General features: G+C 41.3%; 2 protein-coding genes across 8 annotated transcripts in view; one reads left to right on the forward strand and one right to left on the reverse strand.

Annotated features, from left to right (window-relative positions):
- The first annotated feature begins 3,762 nt into the window (after positions 1-3,762).
- LOC145433554 (uncharacterized) lies at positions 3,763-13,775 on the forward strand. Of its 4 annotated transcripts, none has more exons than XM_080310683.1 (14): positions 3,763-3,887; positions 7,315-7,461; positions 7,684-7,834; positions 7,893-7,929; positions 7,993-8,027; positions 8,571-8,671; positions 8,743-8,946; positions 9,684-10,393; positions 10,783-10,879; positions 10,946-11,144; positions 11,664-11,809; positions 11,872-12,000; positions 12,074-12,116; positions 13,309-13,775. In XM_080310683.1, exons 2-14 carry the CDS (start codon positions 7,343-7,345, stop codon positions 13,549-13,551), a joined length of 2,214 nt encoding a protein of 737 aa, XP_080166809.1. In that variant the 5' UTR covers positions 3,763-3,887; positions 7,315-7,342; the 3' UTR covers positions 13,552-13,775. The 4 variants fall into 4 exon arrangements, with proteins under 4 accessions (XP_080166809.1, XP_080166806.1, XP_080166808.1 ...); XM_080310680.1 differs by lacking the exon at positions 3,763-3,887 and adding an exon at positions 5,239-5,463; XM_080310682.1 differs by lacking the exon at positions 3,763-3,887 and adding an exon at positions 6,109-6,193.
- The window catches only part of LOC145433557 (SH3 and cysteine-rich domain-containing protein 3-like), a 37,025-nt gene continuing 24,913 nt past the window's right edge, over positions 6,558-18,669 (reverse strand). For all 4 annotated transcript variants that reach the window (XM_080310686.1, XM_080310685.1, XM_080310684.1 and 1 more), the window contains one exon: positions 6,558-6,847. Coding sequence is in view for 2 of the 4 variants with exons in the window: in XM_080310684.1 (XP_080166810.1) it covers positions 6,740-6,847 (108 nt within the window). In the remaining 2 variants the exon portion in view is untranslated. The remainder of the gene's footprint in view (positions 6,848-18,669) is intronic.

Genomic DNA, 18,669 nt, shown 5'->3' on the forward strand with positions numbered 1-18,669 from the left:
CGATCAGCAGAGTTTGTGACAGTGCTTTATTACCAAAATAAGAGATATGGCGCTACGTAAGCCTTGGAAAATGTTGTTTACAAATCCCGGGATTTCATTGGGATCGGGATTTCCCGGGGTCCCAACGCTAGTCGCATGTCGTGTATACATTGCAGAAGTGCGTCAAGTCGCATGTCGTGTTCGAGTAGGGGAGATGTGGTACCGATGGATCAAAAATTGGAAAATGTTCGCTGGCCCCAAAATGTTCAGCCGAAAACAGTAGATCTTTTGCTGGCTCAGCACTTTGATACAAGCTCTTATACCTATCGCGCACATATACATGAATATCCGTCTTTTCAAAAAATATTTATGGACGTTTAAAATTTGTTGCTCGAACGTGTCATCGGTCCCCACCCGGTGGGTCCAATGGCACACGACCCGGGGACCTGTGACACATACCCTAAAAAACTCAGATGCGACAACCTTTCTTGCTCACTATTATAATCTAAGCTACAGCAAGCCAAAGAAGAATTTTCGGTCGCAACCATCAAAAAATAGATATTGACTCAAATGTTGTCATAAAATCACGTTTCGAATTAGGCTCGGACTTATAAATTTGAGGGTACATACATATTGCCCGAAAATCGACAGTGTGACTTCCAAAGACCTCGTTATAGCGATAAAACATCATATTCAATTATTACATAAAGATTTTCTGTACGTAGTCATGTTTCATTTGTTTCATGATTAGTATGCTTGATTATTTTGCTTGATTTGGCTATTGTATCATCGGTCCCCACCCTACTAATTTTGTACATGAATCGAAAAAAATTTCACTCAAGGAAAGAACTGAAAAAAATAATAGGTTCCATTATATAGCCTGATACAAGCCCTAGAATTCACAATAAAAATGATTGCTGGTTTGTTCGTGTTGAAGGTTACAAAGAAAAATGGATATGTCGATCTAAATTTAGTTTACACCCACCAAAACAAAAAACATCTGTGAATTTTTTTGTATGTGAGGAAAGATGTTGCCAGCATGCAATTGTAGAAAACTTCACGGAGTGTAATCATGGAATTATCATAGAGAATTTTCAAAGTATTTTCGGTCCCAGTTTTCCATCGGTACCACATCTCCCCTACTCCAACACAGTTTAGGAAAGTCAAGCGCCTTTCCAGTTTCCAAGGTATATCGCATCACGTATTCACAGACGAATAGAGAAAGGCACTTGTTTATCTAATATCTAGGAGTCTTTTCACCTCATATCTCCGTACAACGGCAGTTCGTGTCACGCATATATAGTGAGTGGTTGTGCCTGCAAACCTATAGTCAGTGCATGGTCAGTGGTCACGCAGAGCGATCATTGCGTAGAGAGATCTGTTTTTATCGAAATATACTACACGTTTTGTCTCACTTAGAGATTACTCTTACGTAGCCTATTATAGGGTTGCCATACGTCATCCTTTACGAGGTTTTTGAGAATGTCCTCCGAGGACGCCCCTAAATGTCCTCCTTTACAGCTTTTAAAGCTAAGATAATGGGGAGATTCGAGTGAAAATGGGCATAAATGACGCTAAATAAGAAATTCGTGGTTCGATCGAGAATAACCAACTTTTTTTTTAGTCAAAACCATGAATTTGAAGTACAAAGTGTGGAAGTCGGGAGTCGAACGAAAGTGATGATCTTTTTTTTAGTCAACGCACCAAATTTTACAGCAAAAATTGAGAGATCGGCTGTTTTCAGATTTGATCAATTAACTTTTCTGATCCAATTCCAAAATATGGTAACCCTAACATATTAGAACTATGAACTAGAAATAAGCAGAGGTGGTCAGTAACGAAGTACTTCTACTTTTTGAAGTACTTGAAGTAGATTTTGCGTACTCGTACTACTTATTAAGTAGTTATGATTTTAGACTATTTCTACTTCTACTTGTCAGGGTCGATTCCTCAGATCGTGGTCAGATTATTATGTAATCACTGAATAAGTAATCAGTGATCAGACCATATCACATCATGCATTCGACGGATGCTGATTCACTGTCAATCTGTAAATCAATGATTCGTGACGCATTTGACGCCGGTACCTAGGAAACGGCGTTGGGCCGTTTGCTACGTCATTATGCAGTCGCTGAATTTTGCAATGTGCGCCTGTGCGGTGCTTACTTCAGAATGTTATCAAGTACGGAAACGTCTCCGCTGTCCCATAATTTCGAACACGAATTTGTAATTCTTTGACTCTGGTTGTTGGCTTGTAGAAACTGCATGCTTGCACTGTATTACACTCATAATACTTTCCTCGGTTCAGTTTAACGACTTTTGCGTAAAATCTGTTTTGCGCTAGCCTAGCCGATTGGAGGCAGGAATCCCTTCTAATTTCCCGAGGCTGTGATGGTCTATCAGTCTCCTTATTTTCACAATAATTAATAACCCTATTATGTATGCGCAATACCCATGAGAGTGCAAATGTAAAATTCTCGGAACGTTTGCTACTGGTACTCATTTTAGTTACAAAATATTTATGTTGAAGAGCGACCACGCAAGGTAGTAGACAGTCTCAAAACCGCCATTCGGGTTTCAGGATAGCAACTGCTAGATGACAACAATATAATTCTCGAATACCTCCAGTTACAATGCCACCTGATACATCCCGTAACTGTAGGCCTACCACCGAACGCCGCAAATTATGGTGTAATATCACTGATCACTAAGTTAATCCACCAACTTTCGTTGATTAACTTTTAACCAATGATTACCAGTGACCACGATCTGTGGAGCACAATCGTGATCAAATATAGGTGCTAATCAATGATCAGGCGTTAACCAACATCTGAGGAATCGACCCTCAGTTTTCCGTTTTTCAGGCAAACATATCCGTAAAATACTTACTTACTTGTGAACTGCCACTCCTCATTCTACTTGAGTAGAAATCCCGGTGGTACTTCTACTTCTACTTGAGTAGTGACGGTGACGACTTTGACCACCTCTGGAAAGAAGATAAGTGATTTTCGTGTGAGTTATAAGTGATTCGTGACAGACGAATAAAATATAGCTGAGAAGAATTTATTGATATTCTGGTTCAATTTAACACCTTCAGGAAGTAATGCAGATTTAGGGCTTTTTTATCGCTTTATATGAATAATACCTTCATCAATGTATATTGTATATATATCATTGGCTACATCTAGCGATTTTTAACACCGGTTTTAGCGATTTTCTTCCATCCGGAGCAGGCGACACCGCAGAATCGGGGAAATACCCCGGTACAACTACTCAGCAGAGATGAGCACGGATTAGGATTAGGTTTTGAAAAAACAGGATTTGTGAAATTTTGTCGGATTTGGATTGGATTTGGATTAGACATTTTTTTCAGAACGGATTAGGATTTGGATTGGATTTAACTATTTTCTGGGAGATTGAAATGTCGTGTGGCGAATGGCGACAAACTTTATTCAGATCAGTTATTAATGTACTTATGGTTACTAAGTTATCTTGAATCAAGTGAATGGTTGGTTGTGAAAGAAGATTTTCGAATCATTCCATTGCATAAATTAGTTTTTTTTTCCGAATTTCCAGTTGGAATCGGATTAGGATTGGACATGGACTTGAATATGAAAAAGTTATGGATTAGGTTTTGGATTTGGATTTGAAGGTTCGGATTTGGATTGGATTAGGACATAGAAATTTCAAATCCGCTCATCTCTGCTACTCAGCTCAGTGCAGCTGCAGACCGTTGTGGCTCTATCTTTTACTATGGTAATGGTTCTATTAGAATTTTTGGCTTAAATGACAGTACTCAGTCACTGCAGCAACGGCAGGCAGTTTAGCAACCATCTGTCAAGTTGTGTGGCTTTTGTTTTCTAGAACATTGTTTCTTAATCTGGGTTTTAATGAACCCCAGGTATTCGGTGAGTCGGTCTCAGACTCAGCAGACAGAGGTCGGTTTTCATATTGTTGGTTGGTTGGTTGGTTACTTACAACGTATTCTGAGCGAATAAGCCAATTGCGCGATTAAACGAGTATATATGAAAACGACGAAATGCAGTAAAAATTATATGAGAGTCGCCTAACCAATTTTAAAACTCGTAATCACTGGTCAACTGCGTGAACTTCAAATATTTCCAGACTGGACTGGACTGGACATCTGGACTGACTGACTATTACAACATAGGCTACAACTAACGAAATATTGTGACTAATGAAGATTAAATTAAGACCGATTTCTTTTATGGATAGCCAGCTATAAAATCGCTGATAGACGTATAGGTAGGCCACACCTGTATGGAATCGTCCTATGTGCTCACGCAATTCTTTATTTATGTATTTTTTATGAAATTACTTCAACTTGGAGAATCATTGCTGCTCACCTGTTATATTAGGAAAACGTACCGAGATTTCAGTAGGGGGCCTACATGCTATATAATTGTTGACAAACATGCCCGCATTTCGGCCTTTTCAAAGCGTTCTCTCGACTATGGCTTTATATTTCAGTCAAAACAAAAAATTACGTGTTCACATATCCATTTAGGGCAGGGCCGGCCAACCTTTTCAGCCAAAGGGCCACATTCGATTGACGAACTGTTGCGCGGGCCACTAGCCGCGCGAAGCGCGAAAATTTTCTGAAGTTCGCAGGTCAATAATATTGTCACCTGACTATATTGCGGGCCTGTTGTATATCGCTGGGCTCAGTTTGCAAGGACTGGGCTATTGGCGTCTGGACATATCGATATCGAAAGTTTCGACCAACATGCGTCAATCATTTTGTGCCTAGGTTTCATAGTCGAAGGTCCTTCTGAGAGTGCAAACGCAAAGTCGCGTATGTTGAACGACACTCTGTCTCGTAATCGCGAATATAGTTAGATTAAATCTTATACATTAGGCGTTCTTTCATTTTCACAAAGGTGCAACAATATTAAAAGCAAGAAATCGAGTGACAACATGTTGCGCGAAGCGTGTAGAAAATTTTTACTTTTGATAAATCTATCGCAAATTATTCTGATTTATTGTAGTGTACGAAGATCTACCAATATGTGACTGGCTCATGGATCAGCCAATGCTTCGGAACTGATATTTTAGTCATCACATCTCAAGTGTTGCGGCCAGACTAATCAAATTTTTGATTGGCCTCACAAGTTCACAATCTGTGCAATCCATTTTTGATAACATTAGAAATTTCGGAAATTACCTCGCGGGCCACTCAAAACCCTCTCGCGGGCCACATGTGGCCCGCGGGCCACGGGTTGGCCGGCCCTGATTTAGGGGCAAATGGCAATAAGATTTTCATTGTTCTTATCATGGAATAGGATTTGGAAGGAGACATCTATAACTTTTTGTGAAAACTGTGTTTCAAAAAACCGGGCGTTTTGTAAGTCAATGAGCTGTTCTTATGCAAAACGATTACTTATTGATAAGACTTCCTAATAGATTGACTACCCTACCCACCTATATTTGTTTACATCCGATCCTGAGAAGTATTGTTGAAGTGTAAGTGTAATTCCAGACATAGCCGCCCGGTTATGATGTGGACATTATACCCTTCACATCGGCAATGCCATAATTGGTTTCATGGAGATGGTCACATGTGCTATCACCCTGCACCTGCTGAAAACGTTAGACCGCTTTCACGTTGCATCTGCTTGTGTGTATGCCTTATCTCCAATATTACATGTTTTTTTAGTTCAAAAATCTGAGAGTCTCGCGGCTCATCTGCCAGTATGGAATCGGTGTCCAAGGCACGCAGGATCACGCCGACTTGATCGCCAGTTGCACGCGGTCACGCCGTCACGGGTCGTTGATTTCATTAAAAAAAGTAAAAAAATAAAATAAAAAATTGAAAAAAAGTCAATGTTCTCAGCCACCCCAAATGCTATATTCCAGTTAGTATGTGGTATATAATGTTTTGACCAAAACCTCTAGCCAGGATCTGTTGATTACTGTCTGTTGGTAAAGTACTTGCACCTTACCAGTTGCTGACCATTAGCATCTGATCTCCTCTCACTGGCTTAACACAGTCATTTGAAGTCAGTATCCTTGCTTGTCACGCCGCTAAGTTGACTCTGTCACGCGAAAAAAGCTTCTATCACGCAGGATTTATTTCAAAAAAAGGACGGAGATTCCAATCAGCCTCATCTGAGAATCTGTGACGGCACACAGTTTGGGAATCACTGCTATTGGCACTAACACTAATTTACATCAAGTTTCTGTCATCACACCGGTACTGCATGCTAGTTGCGGCACATCTGTGCGTGCCTAGCTATTGTTTACACTAATCTGTCTATGATGGAAATTGAAATAATTCTGTATTAATATTGCAATATCGATATAATTCAAGTGTTATATTACCAATGAAATGTTATCGGTGGTTTAGCCCTTGCATATTATTTTACTTTGTAGTCCGATCCAGAAATGAATAAGCCTACCATTCGATCCGGAAATGAATCCCATTTATCTTTTCTAAATCTCATCTTGTATCGCACGCTTCAGTTACCTGCCATCAAGATTGTACCTGTATAGTAGGCCCATAGCTGACGAAATTACTGAATCACACATTCAACAGTATCATATATACAACAACCAAGTTTGTAGGAAAATTTAATATGAGTTTGAGTCTAGATTCAGTCCACCAGCTTGTTATGTTTCAGAGCATGGTTGAATCAAATATATTTTCATTTATTTACAATATGTGTGTCAGTTTATAACATGATTGATATAATATGATATAATAATATGTAATTAAAATATAGTCCGTGAAGTAAGTTCTTTATATTGGTTCCACATACGCAAGACTGATATATCCTTCTCTCCTCCCCACTCTCCAATATACATGATTCTCCTTTCTTATAGGCCAGTCCGGATTTACAAATATCACCTTGAAAAGAAGACATAATTTCGATTGCATTTCAATAAATGATTACCAGCGACGTAGCCAGAGAGGAGGGGGATCGAAACCCCTCCCATTACAAACTTGAAACCCAGTTCTTTTAAAATGCAAGTTGTATATCCAACATTGGTTGCTCATTTGCAACTCAGCATTTTTTTGGTTGGCTACGCATTTGCATATTGATTGAGATATTTCTGTTTTGAAATGTAGGGTAATGTCTGTGAAATAAATAATGTTGAGCGGGGATTTTGACTTGCCTGGACAACAAATACAATCATCAACTAACATAAATGGACAAACAAGGTACCATACCGATAGCAATGTATATTTATATGCATATTTTCTGCTCAGTTTCAGTTCGAACAATTACGATCTTGAAAGATGAACGATTCTAAATTAAGGACTGACTTTTAAAAATTGCTGAAAAACTAATAATTCTCATTTCGAATTGTTAGGGTTGGACATTCGGAATTTTCAGCGCCGATGTCAGAGAGTCAACGTTACAGGACCTTTGAAAACTTCCCGAACAAAGATATCATCTTAAAGTTATACAATTCTGGCTTTTATTATACTGATGTGGAAGACAACACTATTTGCCACAGGTTTGTTTGGTGCCTGAGAACTTAACAACGATGTATACTGTATCATTTGTTTGGAAATTACCACTACAGGGATCTGAGATAGTCCTACTGATTTAGTGTCTGACTCATCAGTCGCCTGACTGACTCAGTTACATGCTGATATGTGTTCTGAACCGGAGTCAGTTCATTGAATTGCAAGTCTGTGTTGCTGTTTTATTACCAGACCATTTGATTACCATGCAGATGCAGCGTCAGCATATCGACGTGGCAAGATGATGATGATCCAGGAATGTTTCATGAAATCGGTTGTCCTTACAACACTGGGGCAGTAAAATCAAAAATTTTACCAGTACCATCCATTATTGATGAACCAATCGAGGACACTGAAGGAACAGTAAGTTATCACAAAGTATTAAATATGTGATCTGATTAATTGTGTTGCCCGTTTGCAGGCTCCACTCGTGCCAACCATACTGGAACCGGCGCAAAGTGAGTGCAAAGTGCTTCTTAACTTGTTACTTGATAATCACAGATCTATATCCGGAATTTTAGGTGCGGAGTCTGCCGGCATGGCTTCCGCTAATCGCGTGAGTAAGAGTTCTTTCTGCTGTATGCTTCAGCCATGTTTGAGGCCGAGTTCTGTTCAATGTGGTACATAATTCGGAGTTGATATGATGAACAGTGAACACTTCAAACAACGAGCAACACTGTTATCTTTCTGGTGTGAGGGCATCGGAGTCAAAGCCTGGTGTTTGAACGTTTATTTCACTAGTGGGTCGGAACCAAAGCTGTGAATCTTGATTTGAAGTAATCCCAATTTTATTGATAGGAGTCGTGAAGGGCAGGGAAAAATTGAGTACCTGACTGATTCGATTTTAAGTTGATTATCAAGCCTTGCAACAGCTGTGACTGAAGTCCCATAAAGATTTTGCAAGATTGTGCAATGTACACGTACAGCCCGTGATGTCGGCAGAAGTGGATTTTGTGCTGGTCTGAAGCTTTCAGAGTTGATATGATTGAAATTGTTGGTATGAGAATTCTTTCCATTTGAATGGAGCCTTATATTATGCTGGGAGTTCTGTCAAATGATAAATCGTTTTGAGTAATTTGCATGTACTTTTTTCCTCCAGCCTTACGCAGTGGATTCGCGATTCCCGTTTGGCCCGATATACGTGCAGAGTCACGCCGCTATGATGAAAGCTATCAACCCACGCAAGGAGGAAGATCGTAGGTTAGCTTCATGACAAACAGGATAATATTGCAGCTCTTTGGAAATTACTACCGTGTTGTCCTGATCTGTAGATACACATTCACCTTCAACGACGCTTGGAAGCGGAACACCAACGATGTTTTGCCGTACAAAGAGCTTGCCGCAAATGGATTTTTCTATTTGGGCAATCTGAAGCGGACGCAATGCTTTTCTTGTCTTGAAGTCATCGGACATTGGTATCGTAGCGACGTGAAATGCATCCATAAGATTCACGGGGAAAACTCGGAACATTGCAGGTTCGTCGAAAAATCCACTCTTGTCGTGTTCATTTCTTGTCACTGGTGCCAGTAAAAATTGGGCTTTTGCCATGATGTATCATCTCAGTGCATAACAGAACTGGTTTCATAGAACTGGTTAGGACTTTGGTTTTAGTGAGAGACGAGGAAATGTGACCACGAGTGTTGGTAGCATGCTCCGTTAGGCTGTATGAGTTTGGACCAAGGTTGTAGAGTCCGGAGTTTCGTTGGATTTTCTATTGATGGATTCTGGAGTGGGAGTCACAGAAACCTTTGAACACCAGTTAGAATCGGGGTTTGTGGAAACACCTTGTGGCTGGATTCCGGGGTAGCTAAAACGCTCCGATTCCAATTTCAACTACCTTAAAATCGAACCAAATATTCTAAAATGTTACTAAAAAGTGCAGTTGCAATTATGGTAGTTCGAGTCGTGTAGGTGTTTCACGTGTGCAAACTTTCACAGCTTAATTTCTTTCTGCGAGCACATTTTTTTAAATTCGGAAAATAGATGAAAATAACCCGATAATTGATAATAAGTAAAATGCAATAAACGTTCCTCAGTAGATTTAAAGGGATGTCGGAGTTTTGTGAAGAAAATATTAAGGGTCGGTGTGTTTCAAGTTCCCAGAGTAGGTATATTGATAATGTCTGGAGTCTGTGGTAAAGTGAACCGACTCCACAGCACTGGTTCGTATGCTTACTCTTACTGCGACTACCAAACATGAAATTTCGTGCAGAATGGCACGAGGTCAAGACCCAACGAACGTGCCATCTCGAATTCACCATTCTTCCGATAACGACGTCGGAACGTCGTCATCACAGCATCGTACTCTCGACAACTCGAATTTATTGCCGAGAACATTGCTGACTCCGGCTCGAACTGATTTCGACTTGACCAACACGCCGCACGAACACAATTCCATACAATTGTCAGTAAATTCTGTCGAAGTATCAACGAGCGCCTCAGAAAAGGAGCAAGAACAGGACGATCGTCGACTGTTTTCAAACTCATCTGCGGGCTCGCTACAAATATCGCCGTATCCCGGCGCTGGTCCTGAAACAAACTACTTGCCGCACACGGCCCGCGGGCGACTTGCTAGCTCCGGCGAAAAGCTACCGGTTCAGGTTGCTGATGAGTCATCTGAGCCACACTACTCGTTTGAAAATACTGCGCCGTCGCGCAGTAGCTCGCAATATGTTGGACCAGCGCGTCCGTATCAAGGGGAGGAGGACAGACCGCAAAGCGCTACTGTAATACGTCAAGACACGGAGGAAGGCGTCCGGCACATGGAAACGGAGATTGTGGAGTCTCCGTTTCAGTGCGATGCGCCCCAATACCCTGAGATGCGTGATATAGACGCTAGACGGGAGAGTTTCGCAGCCTGGTGGACGAACAGTGATGTCTCGAACACGGAGGATATGGCACATGCCGGTTTCTATTGTTTCGGTGAGTTTTGGGCAGAGGCATTCAAAGTCTGTGCTCATCGTATATTTCTGCTCCAGTACAAGTAGAAGTAGTGATTTCCGAGTAAGAACAAAAGGTAGTAGGTGTTCCAGGTATACTTTTGGCTAAATTATGGAAAGCAGTGAAATAGATTGCTATTCAAGTACAAGTGCAAGATGTAGAGATTTCCATAAGTATTCTAGGCCTAGTTTTGCCTTAAGCACTGAAAACTGAAGTACTCAAGTACGAGTGCAGGTAGTGGTTTCTGATTATGATCCGCTTGAAGAAGTAATAGCAAGCACTTCAAAGTACTTTTAACCAACCAACTCCGGTTTTTGGCTGCGATTTTTCCACACCTTGAAACTTCCTCAAGACTCTTATCACATTTTCAGATTGCAATAGCACAAAGTGCTGGTACTGCGGAGCCGTCAAACGCGGATGGCGGCCCGGCGACGACCCGTGGGAAGTTCACGCCGAGCTGTTTCCACAGTGCGTGCCCGGATCGCGTTACGGTTCCTGCGCGTTTCGAGTTCATGCTTTTTATTGTTTCGACAGCTGCGAATATCTACTGAGCAAGAAAGGCGTCGAATTTGTCGAGGACGTCCGCAGCAGAATGCCGCCGTCGCCGCCGGTTTCGTTCTTACCGCCGGCTACGCCTTCACCACCCCACTCGCCTATCTACAGAGTCCCTTCTCCGAACATGTCGTTTGGATCGTTTGACGAATCGCCGTATTCGTCTCTGGAGACTTACGGGGTAAGGGTTAGCGCTCGATTTGCGTGCCATTTGCTGTCGCGGTTGTTTCGAATTTACGACCGCAGTGCCGCGAGTGTCCGTGTCTGTGCGTGGTCGGAAAGCAGATGCGTCGTCCAATGTAGCCAGCTAGGTGCATTTGCCAGTGAAGGCAGGCGTTCGAAGTACACAAGACAATATATCACATTGTTACCTTATCACTAAAAGCTTGTCGATTGACTCTCATCAGCCAAGTTGGCCGGCCCAAGAAACCATCGTTAGTACTCAGAAGGAGTAACGGTAAACTCCACTCAAGTAGAAGTAGCTGTTCCCAAGTACGTAAAAAGTAAGTATTCTAGAACTAGTTTGCCTAGATAACTGAAACAGTAAAAATCGAGTCCACTTGCTTCAAAAACTAGAAGTAATTTGAATAGTAAAACCATGCAAGTCAACGGTAAAGTAGGGAAAAGGCAATACGAGTCGCGTGTCAGTAAAGTTGTTTGAGTACTCCGTTACGGACCATCTCTGTCGCATATCTCCCAGTACCATGGCGGAGCTGCTCAGCCAGTGGCGGTTATCGACCCACGGGAAGTTATGGAGAAAAGGAAAAGATTACTGGAATCCTCCCTCGACTCTGAGTTGACTATGGCGGCTATGGAAATGGGCTTCGAACTGCCGATGATAAAAAGGTCAGTGTCTAAGAGCGTCACGGTACTGAAAGATCTATCGTGATGATCCGTCTCGACCGCAGGGTCCTGAAGAGTAAGATACGGCGTACGGACATCACCTATCCCAATCCCACAGCTTTACTGGACGATTTGCTGAACCCGCCAGCGGATTTGGACCCTGACTCGGACGACGAGGACGGCGATCCTGTCGGGTATGTATACTATGAATGAGTGAATTGTCAGCAGCCGAAGTAGTTCGATGCGCAAACTTTATTGCACTTTCAGAAACGTAGCGGGTGCTTCTGCGGCGTCCGAAGTCGAGACGCAGGTAAGTCGCTAATTTCCCGGTCGTCGACGTGTGTTGCTAGTTGTGGTAAGCGTGCGCTTGCAAGATACATGTGATTTCGGATTGTAGTGTCGCGCAACGTATTGAAATGCTGGAAAAACTCACAAGCAAGGAGGCAATGGCTCAAATGTTGTGATTCGTGGCGGAAATACCCTTTCGCATGCTGAACACACCTCGGTTTAAGCATTAGTGTGTTTGCTGTTCAATGTGCTCGTTACGGCTGCTCAAAAAAACTTTTGGTTCTGATTTCACTGGCTATGTGATAAAATTGTTAGGCTGGCTAAAACAACGCTGCTCACCAAATTTAACTCCATTCCAACCAGTAGAAGCGAGGTTCTTGCAGTTGAAAGTTTTAAATTTACTATTTACTGGCGTTCACTGCTGAAGAGAGCCAGTCGAAAGCTTCCAGTGGAATAAATTTAACAATATGAACGTATTGTTTGCTGCAATAAATTTACTATATAAAAAAAATTCAAATTTTCTGCCGACCACATAAAATTGTTAGGCTGTCAGTAGAGACGATGCTCACAAAATTTGGCTCAATTCCAACCAGTAGAAGCGAAGTTACTGCAGTAGAAAAATTTCTAATTCCATGATTTTATAATGAATAATTAAAAAGTTAGCCACCGTAAATACTATTTTACTCGAATCCAAATTGTTCTACTGTAATAAGTTCGCTTCTACGGGTTGCAATTGAGCCAAATTTAGTTTGCATCGTCTCTACCAACAGCCTGACAATTTTATGGGGTCGGCAGAAAATTTGAATTTCTTTCATTTATTTTTTAGATAATAAATTCAATACTTTCTACTGCAAGAGCCTCGCTTGTAATGGTTGGAATTGAGCCAAATTTGGTGTGCAGGGTTGTTTTAGCCAACCCAACAATTTTATCACGTAGCCTGTGAAATCTGAAGAAGTTTATTTTGAACAGCCCTAGTGTTCATACTACTGCAAAGTCACCGAAATGTGACTGGTGCGGATTGAAATTCAGGTCGAAGGGAAACTTTTTAAATACTGTTATGAAGCCCCGGCTCGATTATGACTGCGTGAAACAACAATGGCATGAGATCTCGTGACATTTTAGAGGGTAAAAGGCGCTTTTCGCATGAGGCTTCCGTTTATAGCCCTGTCGTCGGTCAGCCCTGGGTTGGAGATTCTATGCCTTTTGTGTTGCAGGCAAGCGGACAGAACGCGCCGAGAATGGACATCGAACTGCCGTCTGACCCGCAAGAGATGACGGAAAAGTTGCGGGAAATCGAGAATGAAAAACGCTGCAAAGTCTGTCTCGATCGCGACGCGGTCGTTCTGTTCATTCCGTGCAAACATCTTTGCACGTGCGTTGACTGTGCTCAGGCGTTGAGAACTTGTCCGTTGTGTCGGAAGCGGATTCAAAAGTCCATGAAAACGTATTCTACTTGATATGACGATTCGTACCTACTCGAAGGGCTACTTGTTGGTGTTCGCCGCGCATTGCAGCGGCGCGGAAATGTCTGAAATTATAGATAACTAACCTACGGTAGGTTAGTTATATAAAGTGAAATCAAATATGCTGCGAACGATATGCAACTTCACCTCTATATTTTATCCTCAAAATTTTTTACGCTCATTACTTATGTTAGATCACGGTAAACTGGTTCATATGATGGGTGTGGTTGGATTTCCTCAGTAGTGCGTTCAATTCACAGTATGAGGTCGATAGGGACGGGGTGGGTTCGAGTTCAATGCAGGTGTCATGAATGACAGGTCTATGTAACAAAATTTTAGTAGGAAGGTTCGCCGAAACCTGAATTATATCCGGTGCGGAAAGGCAAGAAATTGAGATTGGGGAGAATGTAAGTTTCGTGACGTCGCGTGAAGTAACCAACCAATATGACGCAGTGTTGGGATGACTCGAGTCATGACTTGACTCGAGTCAGACTCGAGTCACCTTTTCCGTATGACTTGACTTGACTCGAGTCACTTTGCTAAAATGACTTGACTTGACTCGGCGTATCAGAAATGTGGATTGACTCGTGACTCGGAGCAAAATTCACGAGTCAATTTCAAGTCATCAATTATTAATCGGTGTCGATAAAAATCACTTTATCTTGCATATGTTCGGATTGTTCGCGAAACGCTGATGCAAGCCGTGAGAGGACTTATAATTCAATGATGGTACGTTTTACTGATCCTCCATTGTTCTCTCACAAATAAATTTACCGCAAACGAACTGATCGAAGCTTACAGCTTACGCTATCGATAACAAATATAGTAAAGTAATTTACAGCAAAATGTCTATTTCTGTTCTATGTTCTTATCTAACAAAACCTCTTGCTTTATAGAAATTGAATTCGAATATAGTTTATATAGTCGATCCTCAACCTTTGGCGCAGGCTCGAATTGTATCATATCAATTTTTAAATGGGGATAATGTATTGCATCTTATCAATTCCTTTCTCTATTCTCTATTTTGGCTGGTAACTGTGAACTGAGACTATGCAATTACTTACGTAGTTAGCAGTTCTTCGTATATGTTAGCGATGCAGCGCCTTCTTCCGTGTGTATTTATCTCTATATTCGTTCATAGCTTCAAAATCAATGACCACTCAATCTGTATTTCAGACAGCTAGCAAACTGCAATGACGTAATCATGCCTCATACTTAGAAAAGGCTACTTGACTTGAATTGTGACTTGACTCGTGACTTGACTTGACTTGACTCGACTTGACTCGAGTCACCTCCAAAAATCGAGTGACTTGACTTGACTCGAGTCACCTTCGAAAATCGATTGACTTGACTTGACTCGAGTCAAAATGTGCAATGACTCGTGACTCGAAGGTAGTGACTTGATCCCAACACTGATATGACGTCGTATACATGAGGCATCGAGGGCGACAACACAGTGAGATCAAAACGAAAAGTCACTAAAGATTGTAGTTACGATTTCATCCTTCATTTCAAATTCCTTGCTTTGGGTTAGCTTCACTACGCGTGGAGTATGGTGAAGATATGAGGAAAGGGTTGTAACCAAGTCAATCGAGTCATTTTCAACTCGTCTCCACCGCGTCCACGTCACAGCGTTGAGAGTAATAGTGTCTACCGCTCATTATCGAGTTTAAGTTCAGTTCAACACGCTCTTTCGGAGCTCTTGGTGACATCGAAGGCCTACACCCTACATTCGTAGTATAGGCCTACTCATTTTCTGACTCTTAACATGTTTGTTTATTTTTACAGATTGAAGACAGTTTCTGAGACCATTTCTCAAGTACCGTCCCTGATACACGAGGCTTGCCTTAATTAATATAGAATCACCCAAGTCAAGCGCAATGACTCGAGTACAAGACGAGTCAATACACAAAGTGACTCATGTCGGGTCGAGCAGAGTCAATATTCATTTTTTGACAAAATGACTCGAGTCATTACAACCCCGGTAATACCATCATGGTATAAAGTCGAGACATGTCCCCACTGCCGCAGTTCGTAATGACTTATTGCTGTGCGAGATGTTGTCTGGCATTCATGGAGTCTCGTCATCAAAGTTAATTTTACAATTGGGCGATATACGGAGTCGCAATATAGCTTTTACAACAGCTTAGGGGAGACCGGGGACAATTGTAACACTTTTCGTATTTTCCAACATTACGTGTTTTTCTCATGGAAATTTCACTTCCAAAGTTTTTTATAAAGAAGCCAACAACTCGATAGTTGATATGAAAACTAAATTGGAACTCAATCAACAATCAATCATAGAAATTATGGGTCGCAAAAATCGCTGCTCAAATGTTACAATCGCCCCGTACCCAGGGGCAATTGTACCACCCTTGCGGGGCAATTGTAACAGTATTATTTATAACTAAACACAAACTAAATGAACAACGAAAACGGAAGCACTAATTGTAATATTGCATGAAACTAAAGGCAGAGACGTTTGAACGCTTCTAGGCTACGCCCCATCGCATTTATGGCATCTGAATGCAATAGCACCCTTCGTGTCTTGTTCAAGATTAAAGTGTACAAGAGACACATTCATTCCATCATCTCCCTACACATATTCGGCCTCTTTTACCAAGGTTCTGCTGTTCAGCGGGCATAATGAGTTGGTCATTCGGTCACCTGCGAAGGTGCGAAACCGACCTGGCTAACATATCTTGGTTGAATGGGCCGATGATAGTATAGTAAAACGAGGACGCAACATTGTGTGGCGTCAAAGCTATAATGACATTTATCTGTGCTGTAGAAAATTAACATAAATTGTTCACATCAAATATCAAAATGTAAGTGGGCCATGATCAAAGTCAGAGGACGAGAATTAAGCCATGACTATTGAAGTTCGACACACCAAAAGTCGATCAATATGAGAAAGGGTGGTTGAATCACGAAAATAACCGAACCGTCAGATTCACATCACCACTATTGTATGGCCGTTTCGACAGATGATAATGTTAGAATTGGTATCGCAAGGCAGTATCTGTTCTGGTGAACTTCTGGCTGTTGCAAGATTATTCTGCAGTAGATGAATGGTAATACCAACATATGAACAAAGACATTCAGAATTGATAACATTATGTAACGGGGCAAAAGTAACAGAGTGTTACGATTGCCCCTGACACGCTCAACCATGATTAGTGTCTCAGTATGGTACCTTCCCGGCGATGCAAGTCCTATTCTTTCTATCACCACGGTGGACTATAGTAACATTGTTCCAGCTACACATATTACGTTGAAACTACTTGAGGTACTATTCGTCTAGACAAATTATTCCAGACCAGAAAAACTTTACTCAAGGGTCAAAAATTTCGTTTTTTGCAAATTATTCCGGAGTTTCGCATCGTAGCTCAACGTAACTCCAGGTATAATAGGAGAGATAACTACTGCATGCACACTTGAAATATCAAGCTGATTTCTCCATCCTACTAGCGGTGAGGACGATTGTTACATTTGCCCCTAGTTACATTTGTCCCCGGTCTCCCCTACATTCCAAATATATTTGAATCTCGAAGGTCGACAGTACCGGCGAAAGACCTTACTTATACAATCTGCAGTCAAGGATCACGTCAATACAACGCTTATAACTACTTTCTGGCTACAATTCACCGCAAAGCAATAAATTGCTCTGCGTTTCTAATGTTGCTTTACTACGCGGCTTCCGCGATAGCATGGTCGTTGAATTCGCACAATATTGTTGCTCTTCACTACGTTTCAACTATAGGGTTACCATACGTCCTCCTTTTTCCGGTTTTCGAAAATGTCCTCCGAGGACGCCTAAATGTCCTCATTTTTGAGATTTTGTCCTCTTTTTTGATAATTTTGGTTCAATATAGTGCATAAATTCGACTGAGATACAGTAAATCAGCACTGAAGTAACACTCCTGCGCTTATTTAGGGATGGGAGCTGGGCCGGAAAGTTTACCTTGTTTTTAGTCAACCATAACCACAAAGTGGTGAAAAATCTACCATTTTTTCCGAATTTTACTCCACAATTCTAAGTCTTAAAATTTTGAAAAAGTGTCCCCCTTTTCCCGATTTTCTGAAAATTTTGAAAAAGTGTCCCCCTTTTCCCGATCCCAAATATGGTAACCCTAGTTTCAACAGCTTGCAAAAACCATTCAAAACTAAAATGGTTCGGAAGAAGGTGCAAATGGAATAAAATATATCACGTTTCGATTTTGGTATGGAAGAGAGGTTTTGTGATCCACCAAATATTCCAATAGGTCCGTCACGGAGGGGACGAGTAACAAGGCATTTATAGGTCATATCGTCACCTCCAGTCAAGTTTGTTTAACGAATCAATAAAGTCTGTCTGTCTGTCTGTAAGTTCATGTTTTAGCTTAATCCAACGTATATAAGATTAGGCCAATCACTCGCCATGAAACTGCGCAGACCCTGTGTCGTATCAATAACAGTGTTAGGATCAAGTCACTGCCTTCGAGTCACGAGTCATTACAGATTTTGACTCGAGTCAAGTCAAGTCAATCGATTTTTGAAGGTGACTTGAGTCAAGTCGAGTCACTCAATTTTTGGAGGTGACTCGAGTCAAGTCGAGTCAAGTCAAGTCACGAGTCAAGTCACAATTCAAGTCAAATTGAATTTTCGACCTATGAGTGATGATTCAAAGTCGCAACATTTTGCCAGCTGTGTGAAAGACCGATAAATTAGCAATTTATCTTGAAACAAATAACGAATATAAAGTTACATTTACATGCAAAAAGGCGTTGTATCGCACACACCACGTAGAACTTATAATAAAATACGTGAGTAACTGTATAGTTACCGGCTGCAGTCTGTTATTATCAGCCTAAATCAATGATATAAATAGCCAAAATATAGGATCGAATACGAAACCTCGGGAAGTTTAAACAAATTGATATGGTTACAATACACTACCCATATACACGTCCGTGAGAATATAAACGCATAAACTATGTTCGATTTAAATCATACAAGAGGGTTGGTAAAGGTGAGCACAGCACAATGCAAGCGCTGAGCCATTTAAGAAACAGAGATACGTTGCTATTAATCTACTACTACTACAGTAACAATTGAATAGCATATTCATAT

This window comes from Botryllus schlosseri, chromosome 2, assembly GCF_051294905.1.
Source record: "Botryllus schlosseri isolate E-star chromosome 2, Bs_hap1, whole genome shotgun sequence".
Taxonomy (NCBI): Eukaryota; Metazoa; Chordata; class Ascidiacea; order Stolidobranchia; family Styelidae; genus Botryllus; species Botryllus schlosseri.